Below are 27,517 nucleotides of genomic sequence, written 5' to 3'. Positions count from 1 at the left end.
AGACCGCTGTGCCCACCGCCGGAAGCAGAGCGTCCCACCAGACCCCAGCACATCTGCTTGCATTCTCATCGGGAGGAGAGCCGAGCTGACCCCGTCTGCCCACTCACCGTCAAGGTCAAGAGTTCAGTAGATGGGCTTCCCGCTCCCTGGCTCCTCTTGTGGGACTGAAGGTTGTAATGACAAGCCCACCCAAGAGCACACACAGGGAAAGTTTCACATCCCTCTCTGGGGAGACAGAGGGGTCAGGAGAACTCTGCCTGTGGCCAGGGCGCTCCTGCCCTCCTGGAACGCAGAGCTGGACCTGCATTCTCAGCATCTTCCTAGGGCAACACCAGCCCCTCAACACCTGCTTCCATGGGACTCCGTTAAATCTTGAGAACAGCAGCCCCAGAGATTTTTTCCAACGTGGGAAGGAATGGCGTCTGTCGCCCCGAGAAGGCCGGGGGCCTCTGGCTGTGTCGGTAAATGCCAGTGTCTGCGGTTGGCATAATTTAAGCCACACATCCCTCTGCTTTCAGGAGTGGATGGCAGAGGTCTTCTCCCTGCTTGCCCCAGAGAGGAAGCACAGGGCCTCGGTGGATGTGGCTGGCCCTTGGAGGGTCCACGGGGCTCCTGGGTGGGGAGGGGGCCACTGGTTTGCACCTCTCCTGCTGGGTTCCAGGTGATGCTACCCCTGCTTGCTTGGAGATTGGAGGGGAGCCTGGGAGGTGCGGTGTTGGCTGCCCAGGGTTCCAGGAGCAGCCAGCTGGGGTGGGGGGCACTGAGGACTGGGCACGGTGGCGACCTGGAGGGATCTTTCCTCTGCCCCCTGCCAGCCACTGTGCCAGGAGCACAGTGAGAAGAGCTTTGTTTTCAAACTTTTTGGTTTAGGTGTGGCCTTGTCCCTCTTGTGAACCCCTCATGCTCACAGGCTGTGCTCCTAGGTCTTACTGGGGCCAGGGTTGTGTTTGGAGGTGGGGTGGCTGAGACCAGCTGAGACCCCCATCCGTCAGGACTCACAAGCAGGGAGGCCCAGCCTGGGTCGGAGCTGACAGTCCTAGCTCAGGGAGGAGGAGCCAGGGAAGCCGGTTTGTTGGAGGCCACTTCCTGGATGCCTGTGATATGGGCCCCTAGAGTTTCTACCTTTGTCCCTTTCTCGTCCTCAGTGCCTATGTCCCCTCCACCATCACTGATTCCCAAGGTGGAAGATGGAGGCAGGCTTCTGCCCGGCCCGGCAGGTCCCCTTCTGCATGTATAGAAACCTTGTCAGGGTGTTTCCGGGGGCAGGGGCCTGGCATGGGGTTCTGGGGCTGCAGGCTGTCCCCCAGCACCATGAGGCTGGGGGCTCTGGCGGACCCCACCCAGAATTATCCTGGAGCCCTTTCCCTCCCCCCAGCCCTCCACCTGCAGCCCCCAGGCCCCAGGGCAGGCTCTGTGGGGTGAGCTGTGATTTTCTGCCCTGACTCTTGGCAGGCTGCGAGTGGGCAGGAAGGGCTGTGGGCTTCCTGCTCTCTGGAGAAATAAAGCCACCAGCAGTGAGTCACTGCAGCCTCACACGCTATGGCCTTGGAGGGAGGGAGGGACTCAGCCCACGTGGGTCAGGGAGGCTGCTTCGGCCTCTCCTGAGGGGTAGGGGGAGCCGGGTGGTGGGGGAGAGCAGAGCCAGAGCTCACAAAACTTCCAGGGACCAGCTGAGGTCTTGGGGTGACCTTCACCACTGCCTGCAGGGCCAGGTCTTGAGGTCCTGGAGAGCAGGACTCTGCAGAAGTGCCCCTGGCCAGGCCTGGGGCTCAGGACTCCCCGCTCTACCTCCTGCTCCCTACCCCCCCCATTCTGCAGCTGACCCTCCCGCGCACCTGGACACCTGAGCACATGGCACTAGCATCCCCGGGGGATAGACTTAGGGATCTGAGTGCTTCACAGCCGGGGGCCACAGGAAAGGGTGATGACAGCCCCAGTCACCCCGCAAACAGCACTGTGATGAGACAGCAACATGGGTGGGGTTTTTGTCATCGTAAGTGTTTCTCTGCCTCCTGTCCCGGAACACAGATGAGAGGCTTCCCACCATGCCTACCCCCAGGCTCAGGGAGATGCAGGTGGGCTCTGTCCCCTGAGGTACAGGGGACACGGGGACACCACCACCTTGTCCCCACGAGGAGAACTGTGGAAAGGGCTGGGGTGGGGAGAGCCACAGGTGAAGGCAAAGGGCCTGGCATGTGGCCATCTCCTGGCCTGCGTGTCCCTGATCAGCTGCTTTCCACAGCTGCCTGCCGGGCCGGAACCCAGCCTGCGGGGTGGGGGGTGCAGCTGGAGGCAGTGTCAGTGGGCGGGGTGGGGCACCAGGCTGCTGCAGGAAGGACGAAGAGGCCAGGACTCCAGGGGACCCCACTGGGCTGTTGGTCTCTGCTCCTCTGACAACAGAGGAGGGAGCTGGACTTGCTTCTCTGGAGTCGAGCAATGCCAAATATTATTTCACACAACAAACTGGGAAGTGGGAAGACAGGCAGTCCTGCGCTGCTGGAGCCTGGGGTGGGGCGCGGGGGCTCGAGCACAGACCCCTCCCCGCCCTGCGGCAGGGTGATTGACAGTCGGGGCTCCCGGGGCGAGAACTCCCAGCTCCTGGTCCACTGGGGACCCTCAAACCCAGGTTTTGGGTGCAGAGAGGAGCAGGCAGGGCTGGGGTCCCTGCGGGAGGCGTGCCCCTTCCCTCCGCTGAGCAGAAGGGGCTCAGCCCCGCAGCAGGGGGTCAGAGCCACCGAGCTGTAACTGTTAGTAAGTGGGCATTGCTTAGCCCCACGGGAGAGGCCGCCAGCGCAGGTGGGTCTCGGTGTGGCCGGGTCAGAACCGCCCCAGGCTGCTCCCGCCCCAGGGCCCTTCCCCTCCCTCTCTTCCCCCCCTCTTTCTCTCCCCGGGGCTCCAGCAGATGCACAGGCTTCAGAGCGGGACACTGTCCCTGCTCACGGGCACAGGATCCAGGACTCTCCCGAGAGCCCAGGAGGGCAAGCACCACCGGGGATCTTTGCTCTGGAGGGGTCCGGGGAAGATTGGAGGCCGTGAGGGAGGCCGTGGGGACAGCAGGCTAGCCCGAGTTTTGCACGTGGGGGTTCCCTGCGGATGATGAACACAGAGGGCCCTGTCACAGTAGAGGAGGACCAAGGGCCACGTACGTGCCCCCGCCCATGCCGGCCAGGCTGAAGGGGCGGCTGGCTTGGCACCAGAGGAGCTCACTGCTTCGCGCGGGGACCTTCCCGCGTGGGGCTACCAGGCTCAGACCTCCTGGGGGCCTGCCTCCTCCTCTGTGCCGTGACTCATGGGCAGGGCTGGGCTGGTGGCTCCATAGTCAGGGTGGGACAGGGTGGGACCCCCACTCTGCCCCAGCACCTGCTCCTTGCCCTGCTCCAGCTGGCGGCCTGGGTTCACTGCAAACATGCAGACTTCGGAGGACGCGCCAGCCAGGGAAACGGCCGGGGCCCAGGCTGGCGGGGCCCAGGGAGGGAGGATGCTTGCCACCTTCAGGACCTGTGCGGTAGGACTGGGTGGGCTCCGGGCAGGGGGACATGGGGCTAAAGCCAAACCCCTCAGCTCCCCCCAGAGACTCCGTGCAACCGGCACAGCCACCCCTGCAGAGCCCGTCACCCCCGGGAGTGGCTGTTCCTGCTCCGCGCCTGCCTGCTGCCCACCGGCCTCTCCGACACACCCCAGACTTCCTCCCTCGCTCCCTGGCTCTGACCCGAAATCCCTGTGCCCCCAGCTGCCCGCCACACCTCTATCCTGCCTGAGCCCCAAGGCCCACTGGCCCACGCACAGTCTGGGCAGCTTCGGGCTTCACGCTGTCAGGCCGTGGCCCGGGCGCTGGCGTGCGGCCCCGGGAGCTGATGCTGGATGCCGTGAAGCTACTCCAGGGACGCGTCCGTCTGGGGCTCACTGCAGCGCTGCTGCACCATCCAACCAAGGAAGAGCCAGTGGTGGGGCCAGGTTTGGGCTAATTCCCGGAGCTTTAAGGACCTTTAAGGGAGTAAAATTGGTGATTTTTTTCCACTCACCTTCCCGGTCCAAGGCTCATCGCTGCGCCTCCCCCACAGCACTGTGAGTGGCCCGGGGCTATCTGATTCCGTTCCCCGTGTACCTGGGGTCCCCCACAGGGAACAAGGGCCTGAGTGGTGGTCGGGGGGGAGGAAAAGGTAGAGAGAAGGGCAGGTGACCCCTGTGGAGGCCAGGCTCCTGGGGGCAGGTCGTGCCTTTCTCCAAGCGGGGGTTCTGGGGACTGGGGTCCCCCAGCCTGAGAAGGTGAGCAGCAGGCAGACGGAGAGTAAAGGGACAACAGGGAGGGACAGGACGGGGAGGGGCACAGGCCCACGTGTGCCGAGACAGGTCAGCTGGGCTCTGGGCCCTGTGTGTGTGTTTGTGGACTGGGCACGCCGCTCTGTCTTCTGGGTGCTAGGGGAGTGGTGGGCCTCAGTCCATGTGCCGGCTGTCCTGGGCCCCCTGCTCATACCCTGGAGGTGTCTCGGAGTCCCCAAGATAGGGACTTGGGTGTCCCCCAGGAGCCGTGCTCCCCATCCTGCTGCTGGGCTGTGCCAGCTCTAAGCCCACATTGGGAGACACGTGTGCATGACTCAGAGCTCGCTTCCTCCCAAATTAGTGTGAAGCGTGGCATGGACCCCCCATGAGGGGCACCAGCATTCTCCAGGGGCTCCAAAACCATGATCGGTTTTGGTTTCAAACTGTAGCTCCCATTAGCGCCTGTTGGGCTCCCCGTGATGGCCGTTTACCGCTGTAGCCATGTTGTGGGGGGACCATCGCGCCGTGCAAGCGTCGGGAACAGCGCAGGGAGGCGGCAGGGCTCGGGCGGTGCTGCAGTCAGCTCTGGCTGCGTAACAGAACGGCCTAGACCAGGCGGCTGAAGCAAGAGATGCTGACGTCTCCGTCGCAACAGGAGGGCCAAGGGCACAGAGCCAGCCGGTGGGTCCGGCTGACGGCCTCTTCCCGGTTTACAGCCACTTCCTCGTTGTGTCTTCATGTGGTGGAGAGACAGAGGGAGCGCTGGGACCTTAGCGAACCCTAATCACCCCCCAGGGATGCCTCCCAACAGCATCCGGCCGGGAGCTGGGCCTTCAGCATAGGAAGTTGCAGGCTTGGCGGAGGAGTTAACGCTACAAGAGAAACGGCAGGTGGCAGGTGGCCCTTCCCTTCATGGGGTTAAGCTCTGCTTTGACTTCACGGTCCTTAAGCTCCGAGGGCGTCCCAGGAGAGACTGGAGCGAGAGGCTGCGTGGAGCCTCCCGTGTCCCCTCCAGGCTGGGCGTGCGCACAGCGAAGGGCCCCATCCAGGGTTCCAAGGCTAATTGGGGGAGCTTCGGGAAGGGTGGGCTGCAGAGAGTACCCCAGACCCAGACCCCTAACAGTGCTTGCAACGAGCCCCTGCCCCAGCCCCAGAACGCATGCTTACACAGAGCCTGTGCACACGATCTTTTTGGGGAAGTAGGACCTTTGCAGCTGTGATCAAGGTAAAGCTCTCAAGGTGAGATGATTCTAGGTTAGGGTGGGTGCTGAGCCCCGTGACCAATGTCCCTAGAGAAGAGAGGACAAGGGCAGAGGTTGCAGGGACGTGGCCCCGAGTCAGGAGCTGGGAGAGGCAAGAAGGACCCTCGCCGGGAGCTTCCCGCTGGCCTCGGGACGGGCAGAAGATGAGTTCCTGTTGTCTTAGGGCCCCCAGTTTGTGGCACCTTGTTATGGCACCCCAGGACGCTGACACCGCTGTCACAGGGTAAAGTGGGAGGGGGGGCCTCCGAAGCCAGGGACCCGGCACCTGCCCCCTTGTCTGGGCACTAAGGGAGCTTATGGCATGGGCCATGGAGGGCACCCTGGGCCTGCAGAGTGGTTCCTGCCCTTGTCCCGTGGGACCCTTGGCCCACGGAGGTTGGATGGAGTCTGGGAATAACGGTGGCCCGTCCTTTAGCTGGGGTGTTTTCTGGAGTGGGTCCTACATTGACGTGGAAAATAGGGTTTTCAGCGGAGGAAGAGAGGCTCCCTCCCACTGGGCCTCCCCCAGCCTGTGGGAACAATGGCTCCTGGCTCCCAGGGCTCAGGGGCTGGGGGGGCCCTGCATCCTTCGTGACCTTGACCCTCACTAGAGCCCAGGAAGGAGGCCACTCTGCAGGCAGGGAACGCAGCTCCCCTGGGGCAGCAAGGGGCAGGGAGGAGGCCTGCAGGAGGCGGGGGAGGTGTCTGTGCTGGGCAGAGGGCTGGGGCCTGAGGCAGGTGCATGGGGGAGTACGAGAGGACAGACGACAGACGTAGAGGTCCCCAGCTCTCCTCTCCACAGCTGTGTGCTGGGCAGGGAGACCACCCCCCCAATCCCGGCGAGGCCCTGGCCAACCCCCACTGCGTCTTTGTCTTTTCTAGGGGTGGGAGTCCCTTCTGGGAGGCGAGCCAGCTGCCTCCTCACCCCCTGGGGGGCCCACGTCCTGGCTCCCTCCCTCCTCTGTAGCCCCATTCCAGCCTTAGTGGGCCCTGGTGGCGGGGGAGAGGCTGAGGTGAGGTCACCCGGGGAAAGCTCCCGTATGCAACCCCTGGAGAGCCCCAGACCCTCCCCACGGGACCTGCCCTGCCACCCCCTCCCCCAGCTAACCAGCAGCTGACTGTCTCTCTGTCTCTGTGTCTCCATGTCTTCTCTCTCTTGCTCTGCCTCTCCAGCCGGTTTGTCCTTCGTTCTAGGCCCTTCCAGAGCAATTAACTAGGGCCTGGGAGCAGGGAGAAGGACCCCAGCCCCATGTCTCCTTCTGGAGGGGAGCTCGGCCAAGAACTCCAGCTGAGCCTGGCAGGGGTTCTAATGCCCGTGAGGGGAGATGTGGCCCCATGGCTAGGCAGTGCCCCGAAGGTGGCGGCACCCCCCACAAGCCAGCCCCGCCACATTCCTCTGGACCCGCTGGGCGGGAGTGGGGCGCACAGGTGGGCTGTGGGAGCTGCCCCAGGAAGACAGCCAGCCAGGGCCCAGGACCACCGCCCCCAGGTCGGCTGAATGATAGTCCTCCAAGGATGTCCCCGTCCTAATTCATGGAACCTGTGAATGTGGCCTCAGATGGCAGAGACTTTGCGAGTGGGACCAAAGTAAGGATTTTAGAATGGAGAGAGGATTCTCCCTAAGTCCTGTCCCAGGTGTCCTCATTAGAAAGAGACAAAAAATGTTAAAATGGTAAATTTTGTTATGTGTGTTTTACCCCAATTTGAAAAGAGAGAGAAGCAGAGAGCAATTTTATACAGACAAGCTTGTATGAGAACAGAGGCAAGGATCAGGGGAACACGGTCCAAGCCAAGGGACACGGCAGCTTCCAGGGGTCACAGCCCTGTGGTACTGACCACGGACTTTGGGGCTCAGAACTGGGAGGGAACGGTCCCCGCTATGACAGCCGTGGGGACTGGAATGCACAGAATTATTGGGAGAGAGAGGCCATCGGGAGAAACCACCCCGTTTCCATCTGGGGGATGGCCAGGCCCATGGGCCAGCCCCATGCTGGGAAGCCACTGTCTCCCGGCAACACGTTCCCAGTGGCATGTGCAGGGGACCCCCCGAGACTCATGCCATGTGCTGGGGAGCCTCTGGTGGTGCCCAGGGATTGGTGGAGGGCGTGGCGGGGGGTGGGGGCTGAGGGGCCCAGGGAGGGGAGCCGCAGCAGTTGCCCAGGGGGGAGCTCACCCCTCGCAACTGGTTTGCTCAGACCAGGAGTCCTGTGTCCTGTCTGATTATTAGGATCCTTGGACTCCTCGTGATTCCGAACAGCTCCCACCCGGGGCGGCACCCCCAAGATCTCCACGGCTGCCCAGGGCCGTGAATGTGATGGGAGGCCACACCTGGGTTCACGGTACCCAACACGGTGTCAGCGGCTGAACTTCTTTAAAGTCACATGTTGGGGTTCCAACCCTCCGGGGCCTCAGAAAGGGACCTTGTGTGGAAGTAGGGTCACGAGGTACCCACGAGGTCATCGAGGGGACCCTGCGCCTACATGACAGGCCCTTTTACAGAAGGCAGTTTGGAGGCCGGCCGAGGGAGGACACCGGGGGCAAGGCGGGGAGGGAGCTCGGAAGGGCCGGCCCTGCCAGCCCTGGCGTCGGAACACCTGCTTTCCCTTGTCCAAGCCGCTGGGTCAGCGCTGCTTCCCTGCTCGGGGAGGGACTCCACCGTATAGTTAAAAAGACTCAGTGACCTCAGAGCTGATCAGAAGGACATTCTCTCGGGGGCCCGGTCCCGTCGCACGAGCGCACTGAAAGCAGGACGTCTTCTCTGGCGGGATGTGGAAGAGCCGGCGCTTTGAGGCACGGGGCCTCTGGCACCCAGTGCCTGGTGCTCCAGATGGAGGTGCCGCAAGCCGAAGGAGGCAGCCCTGGGGAAGGGAGCAGGTGGCAGCCAGCGAGACCAGGCGCCCGGCCGCCCACCGCCCACCGGGGTCTGGAGGAGCTGCCGGCGAGAGAGCCCAGCCCTGCGGACAGGGCCGAAGCCTGGCGAGCCCCCAGGTCAGACGGAGCCAGGCTCTGCCCAGACTCACCCTGAAGCACTGGCAGGGGGGAGGCATTGCCTGCAGTGGCAAAGCTGGTGGCGACTGGTCACACAGCAGAGACAGCTGATACGTGAGGCCTCCTTCCTGTGGAGCGTCCCGCTGTCCACCTGCGTCCGGCTGTCCCTTCCAGGGGCTTCAGCCTGTCCCTCCACCTCCAGTTTCCTCACACGCTGGCTCTTGGGTCCAAAGGCCTCGTGGACCAAACAGGAAGGACTTTTTAGGTGATGCTGTGGTCGCCACGTGGCCCCGTATACTGCTGGGTTAGGGCTGGCCGCGTATCCCTGCTCTGGGCTGGCACAGCCCCCCGGCTGCCCTGCACGGACCCCATGTGCGTCCAAGGACCACAGCTCCAGGAGCATCCCCGCAGGGTCCTGCCACCTGCCTCGTCAGCATCTCGCCCCCATGTGTCAACCACGCGCTTCTCCAGCTGCTGCTTCTCCTTCGTCAAGGGGAGCTGGGTGTGCACCCTGACCCAGAACTCCTGCTGGAAAGGCAGAAAAACGCACACCGTCCTTTCTCTCTCATCACCGGTTGCCCGAGCGAGGCAGCGTGTCCTGGCAGCCCCGGCCGTGACCCCGCAGAGCCACTTCTCTGACCCTCCTTGTGGGCATGAGGAGTTCACCGTCGGGGCCACAGAGGCTCAGCAGAGCCCACAGCACGCCCACACCCCAGTTCCCGGTACCTGGCGCGTGTCGCCACCACGGGCCGGAGGGCCTTTGCGGACGTGGCGAGGTGGAGGCTTTTGATGTGGGGATCTTTGCTGTGGCCCCGCGGTGTCGTAGGGTCCTCGGAGAAGGGAGGCAGAGGGACCGAAGCAGAGGTCAGCGGCATGAGGCTGGGACCCCGAGAAGCTGCAGAGGCGGGGAACATCCGTCTCCAGAGCCTCCAGAAGGAAGCAGCCTTGTGCGGCCTGGAGCCGGGCCCCAGGACTATGAGACGGTAAACTCGTGTTGCTCTCAGCCACTCGATTTGGGGTGAGTGGTCCCAGCAGCAGCAGGAAACCCCTCCACCGTGATTTAATCATCGCCCGTCCCAGTGCTCACCTGTCCCTGCTGGCCCAGCGGGAGCCCCTCCAGCCGGGCTCCCTGCCTTCCCCGCCAGCTTCTCTTCACGGCGGACCGCACCCGGAACAGAAAACTTACCATCCTAATTGTGTTTAGGGACATAGTTCAGGGCACATGTATGTCGGGCAGCCTTCCCCAGAACATGTCATTTTCCTAAACAGTCCCAGTGAAACACTGTCCCCTCCCTTGGCCGCAGCCCCACGCCGTGCCCCGGGCCCCTCGTCTGTGGGTCCGGCTCCCCCACAGCGTTTCCGCTCACACAGAACTGGTCCCGCGGTGCCGGGCTGACCTCTGTGGGCACCAGACCTCCAGCTCCGCCACGCTGCAGCCGGTGCCGGGACTCCCTCCTCTCGGAGGCCGAGTGCTGCTCCGTGGTGTGGACAGACCGCGCCTCACCCTCCTTCTGTCTTTGGGCCCTTGGGCCCCTTCCACGTTCAGCTCCTATGAGTGACGCTGGACACAGTGCGCGACTGCCTCCCGGAGACCCTGCTTCCTGCCCGGGGTGGGAGCTGCTGGCTCACCGGGGTACCGAGTTAAGCTCTTTGAGGAAGCTCCAGGCCCTCCCACCGCCGCCGCAGCCTCTCACGTTCCCAGCGACGTGCACGGTGCCCAGTTCTCCACGTCCGTCCAGCACATTTTCTTTCTGCGGGTCGATCACCACCGTCCCGGCGAGCGCACGGTGGCGTCTCGTTCGAGTCGTGCTGCCCTCGTGACTAGCGGTGTTGAGCATCTTTCCGTGGGCTCCCTGGTCCCCAGGAGCCGCCCGGGCACTGCCCGGGCCCGGCGATGGTGCCTGCCATCAGGACACCCCCCGGGTCACCTCTCCGGACATGGGGCTGTGGGTGAGGATGCCGAGGACCCACAGGCACACCCCAGCTTGGCTTCAGAGGGTGGAGGCCAGCACCCACCTGGGGGTCCCCAGCCCGCACTCTGCCTGCCGCTCCCATTCTCTCTCGAAGCTTCTGCCTCTCCCTGGGCTCAAGGCTCTGTCTGGGGCCAGCCCTCTTCCCAGCCTGCACACCTGTAACATCCCACCTGCAGGCCTCACCTGCTCCAGGTCCCTCTCCAGCCCCGCCGCCCACAGCGTGCCAGGCGTGGGTGCCCAGTCCCCCACAAGACAGTGTCGGGCAGGCATGTGAAGGATGCCCAGAGTGGATCTGGCAATGCACCCCATCCGCTCCTTTGTCCTCCCTGTCTCGGGGCATCACCACCCACCCACTCCCTCAGCCCTGGTGGATTCCCCCGCCATCCAGTCCTCCAGAAGCCTGGCGACTTCCACCTGTGCTCCCCTCCTCCGCCGGGCCCAGCCCCTCTGGGCACAGAAGATGCAAAGCGACCCCTGCTCCGCAGGGCTGCTCCAGCAATAGGAGGAAAGCTGTGTTCATAGTACTCGGGGAAAGGGAGACGGCTCTTTGCTTCCGCCCCCTGCCGCAGGCACAGGGCTCGAGCTTGTCCAAGCCCAGCGGGAGTGGGCCGTTTGGGACACTGCTTGTGGTGTGCCGTGGCCAGGGAACTCGGTGCCCCACACCCAGGGGTCTCTCCTCCACATACAGGAAACAGGGACCATGCAGTAAACTGGATGACCATCTTCCAAATAAATTAGAGCTTATGTAAGCACTGCAGCGGGCCAGCTGGAAGGGCCTCTGCCACCCACTCCAGACGGAGCAGTGCTGACGGTCGCCTGGTGGACCGTCCCTGCACGTCAGCCCAGGGTTTCCATTAGGTCACGTCGTACATAACGCTGGGAAAACCTTTGTCCCCCTTACCATGGACCTCGGAAGCCATCGCCACATGTGGACCAAGTGCCCTCAAAACCCAGGAACGGGAGAACACATGGCAGCCGTGGTGGACACGGCCACCCGTCCAGATGTGCGGGCTGCCCTGTAGTGGACGGGCGCGCTGGCAGTCTGGGCGCATACAGGCGGGCGCCGCACCATCGTGGCCACACGACCACGAGCTTGTGTCCTGTCTGTGGGTGAAAATGACTCCCAAGGAGCCCCATGGCTTCCTTCCCCCCAGGTAGCCGCACAAGCACCCCTGCCACCCGCCCTGCTCCTTACTGAGCAAAGGAGCCACAGCATTGCCCAGAGCTCCGCACTCACTGGGGGCAGCCGCTCCGTGTCGTCCCGCAGGAAGGGGGACAAGTGGCCACCATCTCCTCGCCCCCTCTACCCCCAGGAGCAGGCGTGGGGCTTTGCCCACATAAACACCTTGTTCCTTTAAGGCAGATTCCTGATGGGGGCACAGCCCGGGGGGTGTTGGGGGTCTGCCGAGACCCCAAATGGCACTGTGCCAGACCTTCCTGCCTCTCCACGTCTGGGGAGGGGCCAGCAGGGGCTGCAGGTTCTGAGGCCCACCGTCCTTCCACAGACCTTCCAGAAGCCAGGCAAGCTGGAGCCCCCGGTCTGGGCGTCAGGGTTCAAGCAGGTCAGGAAGGCCTGGTGCGCTGGCCGCTGAGTTCAGCCGCGCTTCTCAGCACCTCCTGTCCCCAGCGGGCTCCAGCCAGAGCCTCGGCCCCTGGCACCCACACACACCTGCCGGCAGCTCCCCGGCCAAGACGCCTCACCTGCCGGCTCCTCCGTCTGTTTCTCCCTGCCTCCGTCTCCTGGGGAAGCCACCTCCGACCTCCATGCCTCATCTCCCCACTTAACAAAACTGAAGCTTGCACTGTCTCCCGGGTTGTTTCCGGTCGCCAGGGTGACCCGAGCCGTCCCCAGCGGGGCATCGGGAGCAGACGGGTCTCCACGAAGCAGCCGCTTTGTCCAAAGCAGGGCCCTTGTGCCTGGCACGGAGCTGAGCCTAGCATACGGGCCCTGCTCGGAGAGTGCCCCCACGGACACCGGATGGCCCTGTGGGATGGAGGGAGGATGGGCAGACAGATAGGGCATGTCCCACCTGGCGGCGGTGGGATCACCCAACCTGAGCCAGCATGGGTTGGGGGGGCCTGGAAGGTGGGCACAGCTCCCGCAGGCCATCCAGAGCCCCACCTGAGTCCCCAGGACCCGCAGGCCGCCTGGGACTTGGGCACACGGCTGAGCACCGAGCTCGTGGGCTCCAGCCGCTCTTGCCTGCGGAGGTGAGTGGCCAAGAGCCACCAGCTGTCACCGCGCCACTACTGCTCCCCTCCCCCAGCTCCGCCGTGACTGTCGTGATTCTTACTACTACTTCCGTTACAAGGCGGCGTTGGCCCCTGGGCGCCGAGACCCCTCCCGCCGGGACACCCCCACGCGTACGGCCGCCCCCCGCCCGCCCGGCCGGGGCCGATCCACTGCGGCGGCGGCGCGGGGAGCGCGGGGCGGGGCACGGAGATGGGAGCACCGCCCCCGCCGCCTCCCGCCCGTGCGCTCCCGCAGGATGGCGCGGGCCAAGCTGCCGCGCTCGCCGTCCGAGGGCAAGGCGGGCCCGGGGGGCGCCCCGGCCGGCGCCTCGGCGCCGGAGGAGCCGCATGGCCTCAGCCCGCTGCTGCCGGCCCACGGCGGGGGCTCCGTGGGCAGCGACGTGGGCCAGAGGTAGGGGTGCGCGCCTGGGTACCCCGCAAGCCGCCGGGAGGGGCTTTGCTTCTGCCGCTCGCATCTCATAAGGGCTCCGCTGGGCTGCACCTGCCGCGTTGTCTGCAGACTCGGGGAGGGGGGCGATGACTGGGTGCCCCGCTGGGAACCCTCACCCAGGCGCGCTCTGAGCCTATGGTTCCCCCCCTCCCCCCGCAACTCCCTCCTGCTCTCAGTAACTGGTATGGTGGGCCTGCAGGTAAACTGGAGGGAGAGGGAAGAGAGGACCCAGACACAGTGCCAGGTGGCTCGGGGACCCTGCCCTGTCCTGGCCCACTGAGCCCACACTCCTGTTGGTTCTAGTGGCTGCTTGTCGGGAGGCAGGGCCAGCGTCCTCATCCCCACTTCAGAGGCGGGCAGCATGAGGCCCAGGGAGGTTGGGGGCCTAGCCAAAGACTGCATAGCAGATTGGAGCTGGGACATAGTCAGGTCTCAGGTTCCCTGGGGACGAGTGCCCCGAGCTAGTGGCCCCCAGGGTGCAGGAGGCCTGTTTCCTGGGGAGGGGGCTCTCCTGGGGAGGGGGCATCACAGGCCCTTCTCCGGTTCCTCTGAGGGCAGGGGGCATGCAGCACCCCCCATCTCACGGGCAGGGTGGCACGCAGCTCCCCCATCTCACGGGCAGGGTGGCACACAGCACCCCCATCTCACGGATGAGGACACTGAGGCTTGGACTGCTAGCACTAGTACTTAGCCAGCATCTTCTGTGTGCAGGGAGCCCTTCTAGATGCTGCGGGAGGAACAGAGATGAATCAGACCCGCCTTGGTGTAGGCACACTTCGTGGGCACAGAATCCTGTGTCTGGCAGAGAGGAGCAGGCTGGGCCGGGGTGAGGAGAGTGGGGGCTCCCCGGGCTGCTGGTCTTCGGGGAGGGACTCCAGGAGGTCGGCAGGGGCCCTCCAGGCTGAGCCAGCAGCCAGGGCCGAAGCCCAGGGGCGGGGGAGCCAGGCCTCATTAAGGTCAGGGCGGAGGTTGGCAGGGAGTTGGCCTGGCAGATGGCAGAATCGGGGGTGCCTAGGGAGTCTCTCTTCTGCCCCTCCCACCGGGCTGCAGGCTGTCCAGGCCCCTCCCTGCCTTCACGCCCCATTTCCGGCTCCTTGGAGCTGCCCAGTGGTTCCTCCCAGTCCCTGGAGCAGACTGTCAAGAGCGGAGCGTCGAAGAGGCTCCGGGCAGCTAATGGGCAGCCTGGGTGGGCAGGAAGTGAGCGCCGGCCAAAGCCCTGAGGGCGGCTCTCTCCCTCCATTGCTTCTTGGACACTGTGGGGGGCAGTGATTCCTGAAGCTCTGGTTACAGCCAGCCCAGCCCTTGGAGGAGATTGGCTCCCCTTGCTGTCCCTGTTCCTGCAGGGACTCGGAGATGGCGGGTCCTGCCCAGGCTGCGTCTGAGCCTGCAGTGCAGAACGGGAGCTGAGATGGCAAGGCCACCTCCTCCAGGAAGCCCTCTCCCATGCCCGCACTCTCCTGCCCCCAGTTCCATGCTGGTGCTTACGTGGGGGGCTCATTCTGTCCCCAGCAGCCCCTGAAGTGTAGGACCCATATCAGCCTCCTCGCGCGGAGCAAAGGGCACTTTCCAAGGCTGCATAGTATCCGGGCCGGGAGCCCGGCTGCCTGATGCCCCCAGACTTTAGACACATGCTATGAGGTTCATTCTGGACGGGAGCAGAGAGCACCCACAACAGGTTCCTGAGCGGAGCAGGACTCGCAGATCTCCTTAGGCACTCAGATGTGACCGAGCACCCAGCACACCCAGGGTCCAGGGTGCTGGAGACGTTTGTCAGAGGGAGCTAGGGGCCACAGCTCCTGAGGCTGGTCTCATCTGCATGCCTGGCTGCCCGCTGGGGCCAGCCAGGGCCAGAGCTCTCTGGGCCACTTGACAGCATGAGCCTTCCTCAGGGTGGCCCAGAGCCTTCTGGATGCCTCACCAGTGCTGGGGCAGCAGTGAGGCCCAGAGAAGTCCTGCCCCCAGTCCCATGCCCAAGCCCCTCACCCACCCACTCCCAACACAGTGCTCCCTAGTCACAGGGATGCTGTGGGCCCGCATGGGTTCTCCCCAACACACACCCAGCCTAGGCTCCCTGGGCTCTGAGCTCATGGGTCTCCTCCTTTTTCCTCTGTCCCTTGCCTCCCCATGCCTTGTGAGGCCCGGTGTGGGAGGGGGACAATGGTTAGAAATTGGGATCTGGGGGCTGGAGTGATGCAGCCGTCATTCAAGAGCTTCTGAGCAAGGGGCCCAGTGAGCCCTCCACAGGCATCAGCGCTGCTCTGGGGCCCCTTTGTGCCCCCAACAACCCCGGGACTGGGTGGCCTTGTTCTTCCCAGGTGCTATGGCAGGTCAGGCATGCTGACCTGGACAGACAGGGCGGGAGATGATAGGCCTGATTACTGGGAACCTCCTCCACCAGGGTTTGGGTTCTGCACCAAAGGAGAGGTCACTGGTGTATCCTTGGAGGGGACACCTGACTGGGCAGCCTGGAAGGCGTGATGGCAGCACCAGTGAGCAGGGAAGGGCTGCAGATCTAGGAGGGAGAGTCCGGGGCTGTGGGAGTTGTGGGGAGTGGGGCGGGGTGTGAGGGGCGCCCGGTGGACAGCTGAGTCTGGGGCACCAGGAAGCACAGCCAGGAGAACTCCAGGGGCAGGAGCCAGACTGGCCAGCGGGGACCCTCTTGTGGGTGTGGGTGCTTTGAGGGGAGGGGAGGAGCAGAAGGTCAGAGACCAGAATGGAAATCAGGCCCGGTGTGAGGCGGCAGGTGGAGGCCAGGGTGTCCGCAGGGCAGAAAGAGAGGAAGAGGGGTCTCCAAGGAGGAGGGGGAGCAGGAGGGCCTGGGCGGAGGAGTCGTGCACTTGGCCGTGCCGCTCTCTGTGCCCCGCCATTGGTAGTTCAGGGGAGGGGACATCCTGGGGCGGGGTCTCTCTGAGCTGGGCTGACAGGCAGGGTTTAGGGAGTAGAGGGGAACTCCAGCTGCCCGCCAGGGGCTCCGCGCCAAGGCCCTCGGGGGAGGCGGGGCCTGCGGTGTGGGGGCGGGCCAGGAGGTGAGTCTGGTGGGCGGGGCTTGACGGGGGCGGGGCCGGAACAGGTGGCGGCCGGCGCCCGGGCTGGGTTAGCATCCCCGCGAGCCCAGGTGGGGGCGGCATTGAGCGGCCCCTGGGCGCAGTCTGTCCCTCCCCGCTGCGTCTCTGACCACTGAGGAGGGGCCTGGAGGGGCAGGGCCCATCCCTGCATGCAGGACCCCGGGAGCATCTGTGAATTGGGGCTGAGGAGGCAAGGGGAGCAAGGACTGCAGGAAAGTCCTTTTACTCCGCGCTCTCGCGCAGGCCCGCCGGGTGCTCCAAGCACCGAGCTTCGAGCTTCGCCGCCACATCTGGGGGTCCTCGGGGTTCCAGTGTGGTCCTGCTTTCCTGCTGTTCTTAGCAGGACACCACGTGTTTGCCCTGATCCCAAGCCTGCCTGTCCCAGTCCAAGAGCGGCAGGCAGAGCTCCCTCCCCTCCAAGGTCCACTCTTTCTCCTCCCCTTCCTGTGGCCCCCATGCTCCTCCAGGAACCTCGACCCTCCACACCACCCCTCCAGGGCCCCGCACCCACTATCCGTGAATTCCTGGCTCCACCACCATGGCCATGGCACTGCCAGACTCCTGGGACAGCTGTCACCCCAACTCGGGGCTTGGGGCAGTGCCGGGGCCTACGAAAGGGAACCTGAGCGGGACAAACATGTAGACTTTGCCAGAACCACCTGGTGACTCCAAGCTGAGGCCCGGTGCAGCCCTGGCTCCCACTGCTCCATTGGGGGCCCAGCCGCTCCGCACACCCTGTCCAGACCTCGTTCCCAGAGCGTCCTGCGGCCCCACCTTGCCCACCCCAGCACCAGGTTGGGCACTGGGAGGGGAGCCTGCCCACCCACAGGGAACAGGTGGGCGAGTGCCTGCGGCCCAGCCCATGGCAAGGGACTGCCCCAGCCCTACAGGCCGGCTCCTTCCTCCTGCCTGTGGCCTTGGGAAAGAAGTGGTCCTCTCTGAACCCATGCTTCCTCTTCTGGAACGTGGCTGCTTTGAGGATTAAGAGCACATCATCAGAGAAGAGTAGACTTTCGGCACACACACAGACTCCCACCAGCCCCCCAGGGGCCAGTCCCCAGAGCTCCATAGCTCCCACCAGCCTCCCCTCCAGCCCAGGCCCAGCCGTCTTGGGGTCAGCTGCGTGTGGCCAGGCTGGCAGAACTCTTGGGCAGGCGGCCCAAAGGGCAGCCGCCGTGTGGTGGTTGGTCAGTGGAGGGGGTGCACCTGGGTACCCCCTAAGAAGCATCAGCACCCAGCCTCAGCCTGTCCTCTCTCGGGGAGATCAGGGTGCAGGGCTCATGGGCTCTGTGGCCCGCAGAGAGCACGGGAGCAGAGAGGAGGTGGGTGGACTTGAGACAGGGGAGCCCTGACTATCGCGTCTTGTGTGGGAACTGGCCCTCGCCAAGTCGGCTTCCCAGGTGGAAAGTGGGGCTAACAGTGCCTTCCCCTGGAGCCAGGGTTGTGGTGCCTGGGGCAGGCATGGCAGGAGCAGGGACAGTGAGCGCTCGCCTAATGGGCTGATCCTTTCCTAGTTCCTGGGCTGAAGGCGGGTGGCCTTGGCCTTGGCCTTGGGTGGGGTATGGCCTGGCAGGGGACGCATGTGCCGGCTGCCGTCTGCGCTGTGCTGCTTTCCAGGGCACTGCAGTCTCCGGGCACGGTCACTGCCCCGAGGCAGGCTGCCTCCTGTGGGCCCCTCTGCCGCATGGGGGCTCCGTGGGTCGGGGAGGGGTGTGTGCCCATGGGTTCGCCCCGCTTCCCTCGGGCCCTGCTCAGCGCCTTCTTGAGTGTCCATGACCTGCCTGGTCCAGGAGTCCAGGCCCTCCGTCTGTCCGTCTTCCGTGTTGACGTGAGCGCCTGTGTCTGTCCCCAGGCTTCACGTGGAAGACTTCAGTCTGGAGTCCTCTCTGTCTCAGTAAGTGCTTGCAGGGACGCCCGCGGGGACAGGCAGTTGTCCTGGCACCCACGGCGGCCCTGGGGAGGCGGGGGCTCGGGCCCTGCCAACTCTGGCAGTGGGGGGGGGGACTCCAGGCAGGAGCAGGCACGAGGCGGCACCGGCCACCCCCTCCCCGCACCAACAGGAGATGTGGGCCTGAGGGCTGGAGCGTGGGCTGAGTCCCCCGGGCAGAGCCCTGCCGTGGGAAACAGGGCTCCGGAGGCGGGGACCCCCAGCCTCTGCCTGGATGGGGACAGGCACGTAAACGACTGCTGGGATCCTCCTGCCTCACCCAGTCTGGGCCATGTCCGCCGGTCCAGGCCCCGGGTACAAGGCTGTTCCTGGGCTCAGCTCCAATCTAGGTCAGGTGGAGGGTGGCTTTGAGGCCGGGGAGACCTACATCATCCTCAGAGTGGCCACATCCTGCCCAGGCCCTCAGCGTTCGGTGTGGCCACCAAGTGGAGCCTGACTTCATCCATTCACACGGTCGTCCTCCCTCGGTGCATCTGCTGCCCATGCTCTCTCCCTGCAGCCTGAGGCTTGGGGCTGGGATTCTCCAGTTTGGAGTGTGGGAGCCAGGAGGCCGGGCCGGCCCAGGCCCCCGTGGTGCAGTGGGTAATGGGGGGGGTCCATTGCCCCCAGGGCTCTCTGGGTCACCCCAGGCTGCCCGGGGGATGTGGACTGTGTTCAGCCCCCCGAGGGGCCGAGGCTACAAGTCCTACCCGGTAGAGCAGATGCCCCGGGCCACGGAGGCCCACAGAGGTTCTCCCAGGCCCCTGCCCAGCCAAGGGCACCCACACCGGGCCCTCCCCGACATGCACACAGCAGGCCCAGGCGGGACCACCCTACCCGGAAGCCCCAGGCTGGGCTCCTCTGCTGTTTTGAGAAGCCACTGTCCACTCCCCTCTCCCCCTTCCCCCGGCTCCTCTGCTCCTCCAGGTTGCCCACCCAGGGGATGTCCCCGTCAGTGGGTCCCTGGCCGCGGGCAGGCGCTAGAGGAGAGCTTTCAGCTCTGGTGAGGGTCGGGGCACAGGAAGGATGTGGCCACCCGCCCTCCACTGGCGGGTCTGCAGGCTGGGGGCTGGGAGTGGCCGGGACAAAGCAGCCTTCGTGCCCCGCAGGCACCCCGGCCAGTGCTCAGTGCCTCCACGCCCGGCTCTGCGCCCACAGGCCTCAGGAAGAGCTGGGGCACGGGGAAGCCGCCAGCCCCACGTCTGTCCTGCACTGGGCCCCTGGGCTGCTCGCTGGCCCTGCCCTTGCTCAGAGTAGCCGGCCTCAGGCTTGGTGGGTAGGCCTGGGCCCCGGCCTGTCTCTTGCCCATCCGTCCTCAGGTTCCGGTGTGGAGGGAGCTCCCGGGCACCTGCCAGTGAAGCCGGCAGCACGCGGCGGCGAACCAAGGGAAGTGGGCAGTGGGATCTCGGCCCCACGGGAGGGCACGTCTCTGTGGCCACGGGCTTAGTGTCCGGCCACCCTCCCCTCTGGCTGACGGCAGGGCCTGCCTCTGGAGCTTCTCGGCACAGGCCATCCATGCCGGAGCCGCCTGCCAGGGTTTCCCAGGGCCTGCCTGTCAGTTCACCCGGTAGCCCACTGGGCATCGGGGAGATGGACGGCCCCCCCCGCCTCCCCTCGCCCAGCCTCCTCCTGCCCGCCTCGCCACTGGACAGCCACCTTTGCCTGGTGGGTCCTGTCCTGGCATGAGGTGAGGGAAGTTTGCGCTGGTTTGCCAGCACAAGGGGGGCTACATGGGTCCACTCCAGCGTGGGCGAGACCGTGGGGCCCAGGAGGGCGGTGGGCCTCCCTCAAACACAAGCCGGCTGGGGATGGGGCAGAGCCTGCTGGGGACTGACTCTCCACCCCAAACATTCACGAGGCCCTGGTCTCATGGGGATCCCAGAGCCCACAATGCCTGTGACCCGCTGGGTGATCCTGGCCAGTCTCGGGCCTTGTGAGACCTTCCTCTCCGTGCATGGAGGGATGAGTGTGGCTGGGAGCCTCTGAGGGCCCCCACGGCAGGACTCAGCGAGATGGCCCTTCTGTCTGCTCGGCCTGGACCCCTGTCCTCACCAGCCTGAGAGCCACTCATCTCTGAGGACTGAGGACTGTCCCAGGGACGGAGCCCACGTTTAGCCCGTCCGGTCCTCGGGGCTGGTGGCCCAACCCCAGCTGTCTGACCCTCAGGCTCCCCGCAGCCTCTGGGCCCCAGACCAGGCCCACCCGCAGCAAGCCTGAGGGACACCCCTGCCTCCAACCTTCTTCCTGGGCCCCTGGCAGCAGGAAGCAGGGGCCTCGAGCACGCCCAGTCCTCCCCTCCAGGCTCCTGCCGAGAACGGATGCGTAGAAAGGGTCGACCTCTTTGCTCGCCCCGGCCTGTGGTGTCCAGGTGGAGTTTGCTGGCCGCTGGGGGCTGACACCAGCCCCAAGACCACCGCACTGTGTGTGGGTTCCCAGGCCCCTCTCCCGGCTCTCCCGTGGGCGGCTTTCTGGGAGCTCGGTCACTAGCCCCGTCCCAGGGCCTTGAGCCACAGCGGGACCAGCCATCAGGGGAGGGGGTGGCCCCAGCCAGGGTCATAGCCCTGCCCACGGGTGGCATCGGCCACGCCCCATCTGCAGCCACACATGCGGACTTACGGCCCAGGGCCCATCTCTCTGGGGCAGTGTGAGATCCAGAGCGGGCCACTGTGGGCCCCCCGAATCAGTCCGAGCCGGGGGGCGGGGGGTGCCAAGCCCCAGGCCGTGCACAGGGGCCATCAGTCACTTAATCCTCCATCCGGGAATGAACGCTTTGCCAGATTTCCCAGGAAGCAGCCTGAGACCCAGAGAGGGCAGGTAACAGCCCGGGCCTGGCTCCCTGGAGACGATGTGGCAGACGGTCCTGTCACTGTTCTTCCCCAGGTGAGGAGGCCGGGGCTCGGGCAGGTGCAGGGGCCCCGGAGCAGCCGGACAGCAAAGAGGCCTCAGGAGGGCCAGACTGTCTGTGGCCCCGGGGCCCCTCGCTTCTTCCTGTCAGCTCGCCGAGCCCAGAGCGCGTCCTTCAGCCGGGCCCAGCCTGGGGTGCACCGGGGGCTCGGGGCCTGGCGGCTGGGAAGGCGTTTCCTCCCGCATCCGCCCGCGCCCCCGGGGCCTCATGCCCATCACCGCCTGTACCTCGGGGTACGGACAGCTCGGAGCTCACTCTCGTGGCGGGGCTAGAGGTGGGCAGCCGCAGCTCATGAAAAATTACAAGCTCAGGCGGCTTCCTGTTCTCCCGGCCCTGCAGGCTCGGTCCACGTGGCCGCGTCCGCCGCCGTTTTCGCCTCCCTCCACAGGCCGCTGGCTGCTGGCCGCCGACCGCCTTGGGGGCTGTCCTGATGGGTGTCTGCAGCTGCCCCACAAGGGGCAAGGGCCGGCCAAGGAGTGACTAGGGTTCCACTTCTCAGGAGCAGGGGAGGGAAGCGACGGTGTCTGGGGCCCAACAAGCCCCAGGTTGGCGGTCCTGACCCCGCGGGCCCGGGCTGCGGGGGACGATCGGGAAAAGCTCCCGCGTAGTAAGAGGCTGGCAGGAAGCAGGGGCCGGGGCCGGGTGGGGTTAGGGTCGGGGTGCCAGGGAAGGAGCTGGAGGCCCCCTGGGTTTTCCCGACAGAGAGAGCGGGAAGGACCTAGGGACTCTAGCCTCCTGCCCTTTGTCTCACCTGCTGGTGTCCAGCCTTCCAGAAGGAACAGGCAGGGGAGACAGAAGTGCTGGGACCCCTGGAAGGAAGTAGAACAGGGGCACTCAGCCACATAGAGGGTGGCCCCGGGAGGAGGTGGATCTGAGGTCTGACGTGCGGGAGGAAGCCGCTTCTGGCCTGGGGAGGGGCTGGTCCTGCTGGTTTAGGGAGCGACACCCCAAGGGGCGATGCTGGAGGGCAGCAGGGGGCTCGGAGGAGAGCGGGGGTTTCGAAGTCACCTTGCACAAGCTGGTCAGGTGGGCGTCGAGAGGCACCGGCGACCAGCTCTGGGGCGTCGCACATTCAGAGCTGGGATGTGGGATGGCCAAGGAGTCCGGGGGAAAGAGAGGGGACCAGAGCGGGTGGGGGTAGGAGGGAAGCGTGGTCAGTGCCCTGGGAAGCTGAGGAGGAAGGTGCCCAATGGCTACCAGTGCCCAAGGGTAGGCAGGGCCTTGCTGGCCAGGGACAAGCCAGAGTAGACAGCACAGGTGGTGTGGGGAGACCCATATTGAGGCTTCACTGGGACGGGTCCAGAGTGGCGGGGAGGGTGTGTTCCCGAGCTGGGTGCTCTGGGGCCCTGGGGAGACCCTCAGGCTTACTGAGTCACATCTGTCCTCCTGATGTGACCAGACCGGGCAGAGGCCCCACAGGGCTTGTCTGACCAACTCCCCAGAGAGACTATTGGAGGTCCCCAACCCAGCTCCAGGTGACACCTACAGGGGAAGACGAGATTCAGGGGCTCTGAAGGAAGCCCAGAGAGCAGGGGGCAGTGCTCCAAGGGGAGAGAGGAAAGGAGCCTGTGCTGGGGTCCAGTAGGGTACGGCACATGTGCTGGGGTACAGAGGGTATACTGGGGTACCATGGGCGTGTGCTGGGGTATGGAGGGCGTGTGCTAGGGTACAGAGAGCGTGTGCTGGGGAACAGAGGGCGTGTCGGGGTTTAGGGCTCATGCTGGGGTACCATGGGCGTGTGCTGGGGTACCAGGAAGTGCGCTGGCCACTGGCTCTGAGGTCGGAGCGCACTGGTCTCTGGAAGCTTCTTCCTGCTGCTCGGCTCCAGGAGTCCAGGTTGTGGCTGGGTGACCCCCTGCACCGGACGCAAGAGAGGAGAGGGGCCCACACCACCCCTGTTCCTTCTTGAGCCCTGTGACCGGCAGAGGCCACAGTGGCCGGGGCCGAGGCCCCCAGCCCAGAGCAGGGCAGGGAGGTGCGGGCGCCCAGTCCGAGGCCCCTCCCAAGGGCCCACGACCAGGGCTGGCGCAGACGGCCTCCGTGTCTATGTTGCGTGTACTCTGCCCAGAGCAGCATTTGGGGAACGAGGACGGCTGCAGACACTTCCTGGAGATGCGGCAGCCGCCCAGGCCCAACAGCCCTGCCCCTGTCAGGGTGAGAGCAGGGCTAACTTCTGCCCCGGGAGGGGGGGTGCCCGGGGCCTCGGTTCACAGCGCCCCCGCCACGTGACGGAGCCCCTGCCCTGGTGGGCGGTGGCCGGGAGGCCGGCAGGAGGACAGGCTGCCTGCCGTGGGATCCCTGGTCCCAGGACCACGCCCGCCTGTCCTGCTGGCTGTCATCACTGGAGTTTCTATGCCGGGGGACCCTGAACCCCCGCCAGGCCAGCGCGCGGGGCAGAGCGGCTCCGGGGGGCCCCTGTGTGAGGCCAAAGCTGTGGCAGCCAGAGGCCCATTGCCCCAGGCCCTGTGTCACCGCGGCGTCCAAATGGCCCTTCCCCACAGCGACTCCCTCACTGACGTGCTGGCTCTGCTGCGGTCCGTCCCAGGACACTGGGAGCCTGAGCAGGATTGGGAGCCTGTGGGCGTCGGCGAGACAGAGGGAGCGAGGGCAGCCGGGGCTGGAGGGGCCCTGTGCTGGCTGCAGGGGAGGTCACGTCTCCCGGCCCCTCTGCATGACCAACCTGCAGGCTGCAGCAGGTCTCAGGCCGCAGCCACCAGGGGCCATCAGACAGAGCAACGATCAGCTTCCAGAACATTCTGCATAGCTGAGCTGGCATGTCATGTTTTGAGCCCGTGCTGAAGGCCACACAGGGTGCATTTAACCCGGGTGAAAGGCTGCCTGTGACAGTCAAGGCTGGGGCCTGTGGGTGTTCACCCTCAGGGCCTGAAGGGCCCTGGTGGGAAGCAGTGGCTGCTGACCCCCGCTCTGCCCACTGGCTTTGCAAGGGTGGGGCGGGCAGGTCTGCCAGGACCACACAGGTGCATGGATCACTGCAGGGGGGGCCCTCCTTGTCCTGCTACGCCCTCTGTCCGTCTGTCTGCCCAGCTCCTGAAGTGCAGGGGTAGCTGGTCCAGCCCCGGGGGAGCCCCCGCTGGCCAGAGCCCCCCATGGTCCTCTCCCCGCCCCCAGGGTCCAGGTGGAGTTCTACGTCAATGAGAACACCTTCAAGGAGCGTCTCAAGCTGTTCTTCATCAAAAACCAGAGATCCAGTGAGCAGGGGCGGGGGGCGGGGGCAGCAGTGTTGAGGGGCAGGAGGGGGATGTCACTGAGCCAGGGGGCCTGTGCAGGGCAGGGGCTTGGGGCAGAGGAGGGGCTATGTCAGTGAGTGGTGGGTGCAGGGCAGGGTGGGAAGGCCCCTGGTCTCAGCATTAGGCCCTGGAAAATTGTGGGGACCCTGCCCCCTGCTGGACACTGGGCTGGACTCAGGGCCCTCCTACCCGCCCCCTGCAAGCTTCCCTGCTCCCCCTCCGTGCAACCCCACCTCCCCCATAGGTTCCCTCACCTGCTTCCCCCGCAGGAGCTTGGCCGCCTCGGACTCTTCCTGGCACACAGGATGGTGGTGGTACCCCCGGGGCCTCACCCGTCCCTGTGCCCCCGAGACTCCCATCCTCCCGTCCGAGGAGTGGGTGGCCCGGGGAGCTGTCTGCACCCCCATCTGTAGGGTGGACAGTAGCAGCGCCCAACCATGCAGAGCGGTCCCTCAGTCCCTGGGGCAGCCCAGCCCAGGGGGTCCCAGGGGCCCGGGGGACGGGGAGCTGTCAGCAGTGACCGTCACCGCGGGACTCTGGTGGTGCTGGAGCCCTGACGGCCCCTCCCCCGCAGGCCTGAGGATCCGGCTGTTCAACTTCTCGCTGAAGCTGCTCACCTGCTTGCTGTACATTGTCCGCGTGCTCCTCGACGACCCGGCCCTGGGGATCGGATGGTGGGTGACGCGGGGGCAGCCGCTGTCCAGGGCCGAGGCCGTGGGGGTCTGCGTGGGGTGTGCGCTGGTGTCCAGCCCAGATCGGCCCCTCGGGGACTCCTGCCTTCCCTGTGTCCTCACTCAGGGTCCTGCTGACCAACGGGCTCAGCCCAGGGACAAGGGCGCCCCGGCCGTGGACGGTGGCCGGCTGTGCTTCCAGCAGAGCACGGGAGGGGCTCGGCCAGCGGCTCGGTGCCGGCTTCGGCCTGGGAGGGGGCAGGACACAAGCCAGCCCGGGGCTGCACGCGGTGCCATGACTCCTCCTGGGCCCCTGTCCCTGGCAGGGGGCACCCGCCGCCCCCCCAGGTCTGGGCTGTCACGCAGGCTCATGGATGCCCCGCGTGGCCTTGCTGCTTCGGGTTCTGCTGGTCGCCCTTAGGGGACGTCCGCTTTTCTCGCCGGCTGGCTGGCGGGATCCTGTCTCTGTGCCTGGCGGTCTCAGGGACACCTCGGGTGGCCCCTTCTCTCCCACGCCGGACTGGGGGACAGGGCCCTGGAAGAGGACACCCTTCCCCTCCTCTGCTGTCCCTGGGCTTCCGACGTCCGGGCGTGCGGCTCTGGACAATCCTGTGTCCCCCGCGTCTCCTCCGGGGCGACTTTCTGAGCTTCGTCTCCAGCCTGGCCCGTCTTCCCACGTTGGGCCCCGGTTCCCGGAGCTCCCCTTGCTTTGGGCAGGCGCAGCCTTCCCGCTTCTCCCGAGGTGGCGTCTGGAACCGGGCTCTTGCTTGCGGTTTTCTCTTTGGCTCGGTCTCTGCTTCTTCCAAGCTCGCGCTGAGTGAGTGTCCGCAGCCCCACGCGAGGGCCGCAGAGCCGGGTTGGGAGGGCTCAGCACTGTCTCCGGGTGGACGGGCTCCCTCCGCAGAGCCAGAGCCGGTCTTCCTGCCTCTTCCCTGAGGGTAGGGCGCAGCCACCGGGCTCCCAGGCCAAGCCAGGCAGGAAGCTGGGACCCAAGGACAGGGCAAGCTGCCCTTCACCCCTGTCTGCCCTGGGCCTGGTGTCCCCAAGCCACACACTCTTTCAGCTCCCTTGGAACCCCTCCTGCCTTCACCCCGGGGGGCTGCACAGATCTGGCCATGGGGGTTTGAGGAGAAAACTGAGGGCTCTGACTCTCAAACCGCTTTCCTGAGTCCATGTCACCTTCTCCCATCCCCAGCGCACCCTGAGGCATCTGGTTCCACAACCCTACAGGGCCCAGGTCTATTATATTCATTGTCCAGTGCCCAGCACGTGGCTGGGCAGTGGGGGAGGGCAAAGGGATGGAGGAGGGGCCGGTGGAGGGATGGGGGGACGGGTGGGTAGGGGGGTGGATGAATGAGTTATGAACGAGTGTGTGGCTGTTGGATGGACGGATAGATGGATGAGTGAATTACAGAGAGTAGATGGAGGGATGGTGGTTAGACGGATGGTGGACGGTGGATGATGGTTGGGTGGTTGGGTGGATGGATGGAGGGTAGATGGGTAGTGGTGGGGGTGGGCAGGTGGGCAGACAGCCAGCCGCATCTATGAGCGCTGAGTTTGCAACCCTAGCCCCAGTAAGGCTCAGGGAAAGAGGGTCAGTTGGAAGAAAAGGAGGAGGGAGCTGCCTGTCACCATGGGGCTCTGTGAGAGCGAGGTCCCCTCGGTGGGGGCCCCTGGTGTTGGTTACATCCTGGGGCAGAATGAGCAGGCCTGCCACGCCCCTCCCCCTCCCCAGGGGCTGGGCATCCAGCTGCCCTAGAGAGCTTTGTTCCTGGGAGTGACCCAGAGACGTGCAGTCTTGGAGTCAGCACCTCAGGGTGGGAGCTCGCTGTCTGTCCCCCGTCTCTCATGCATCGTCCTGCCATGTGTGTGGCAGCTCCGGACTCCGGGAGCCTCCATGCTCCATCTCCGACCCTCCCCAGCACCCTCCTGTCAGACCAGGCCGAAGCCCCAGCTCTTCCCTGGGCTCCGCCGTCCCTGTCCCAGCGCAGTGTGCTTTCCCACCCGCTGGCCTGGGGGTCCACGGGCCCTGGGTGGGGTGCGGAGGGCGGTGCCATGGCATGCTCCCGCGTCCGCGGCAACCTTGGGAAGCGTGTCTTCAGGGCCTTGGCTGGGCCAGCTCTCTCTCTCCACAGCTGGGGCTGCCCAAAGCAGAATTACACCTTCAACAGCTCATCCTCTGAGATCAACTGGTGAGTCCCCTGGCCCAGCCCCTCGGCTAGTGCGTGGCCTTGGCCCGTGAGCTGGGCGGCACCAGGGTGCCCCTGGAGAGCCCCTAAGCCTCAGGGGCAGCGTTAGACTTAGAGGCACCACCATGTGACTTGACTCAGCAGTCCCCCACTCCAGCTCAGCCCACAGACAGCGGCGGGGTGGGGGGCAGCAGCAGGGAGGGTCCTGAGTGAGTCGGGGCTGCTCCCCCTTGTGGCACCTTCACCCAAGGAGAGCCGTGGCCCCAGAGCGACCATGATGCCTGGTTCAGAGTTTAGGATGCGTCCCCCAGGGCTCGGCCACCTCCTGGGTAGAGGGGCTTCTGGCCTCCCACTCACTCAGTTTGTC

General features: G+C 65.6%; 1 protein-coding gene and 1 pseudogene across 7 annotated transcripts in view; one reads left to right on the top strand and one right to left on the bottom strand.

Annotated features, from left to right (window-relative positions):
* KCNT1 (potassium sodium-activated channel subfamily T member 1) overlaps positions 1-27,517 on the top strand; it is a 62,322-nt gene that overhangs the window by 12,155 nt on the left and 22,650 nt on the right. For 3 of the 7 annotated variants that reach the window (XM_047698797.1, XM_047698796.1, XM_047698802.1), the window contains exons 3-5: positions 24,172-24,251; positions 24,865-24,964; positions 27,097-27,153. In XM_047698797.1, the coding sequence (XP_047554753.1) occupies positions 24,172-24,251; positions 24,865-24,964; positions 27,097-27,153 (237 nt within the window). Of the gene's footprint in view, positions 1-12,951; positions 13,107-18,062; positions 18,105-24,171; positions 24,252-24,864; positions 24,965-27,096; positions 27,154-27,517 lie in introns of those variants that run through there. The other 4 variants (XM_047698800.1, XM_047698799.1, XM_047698801.1 and 1 more) reach the window with 3 other exon arrangements.
* Positions 10,211-12,394, bottom strand: LOC125082921 (uncharacterized; annotated as a pseudogene).

This window comes from Lutra lutra, chromosome 13 (genome assembly GCF_902655055.1).
Source record: "Lutra lutra chromosome 13, mLutLut1.2, whole genome shotgun sequence".
Lineage (NCBI taxonomy): Eukaryota > Metazoa > Chordata > Mammalia > Carnivora > Mustelidae > Lutra > Lutra lutra.
The sequence above is the reverse complement of the archived record's forward strand: the minus strand, read 5'-3'. Positions and strand labels throughout refer to the sequence as shown.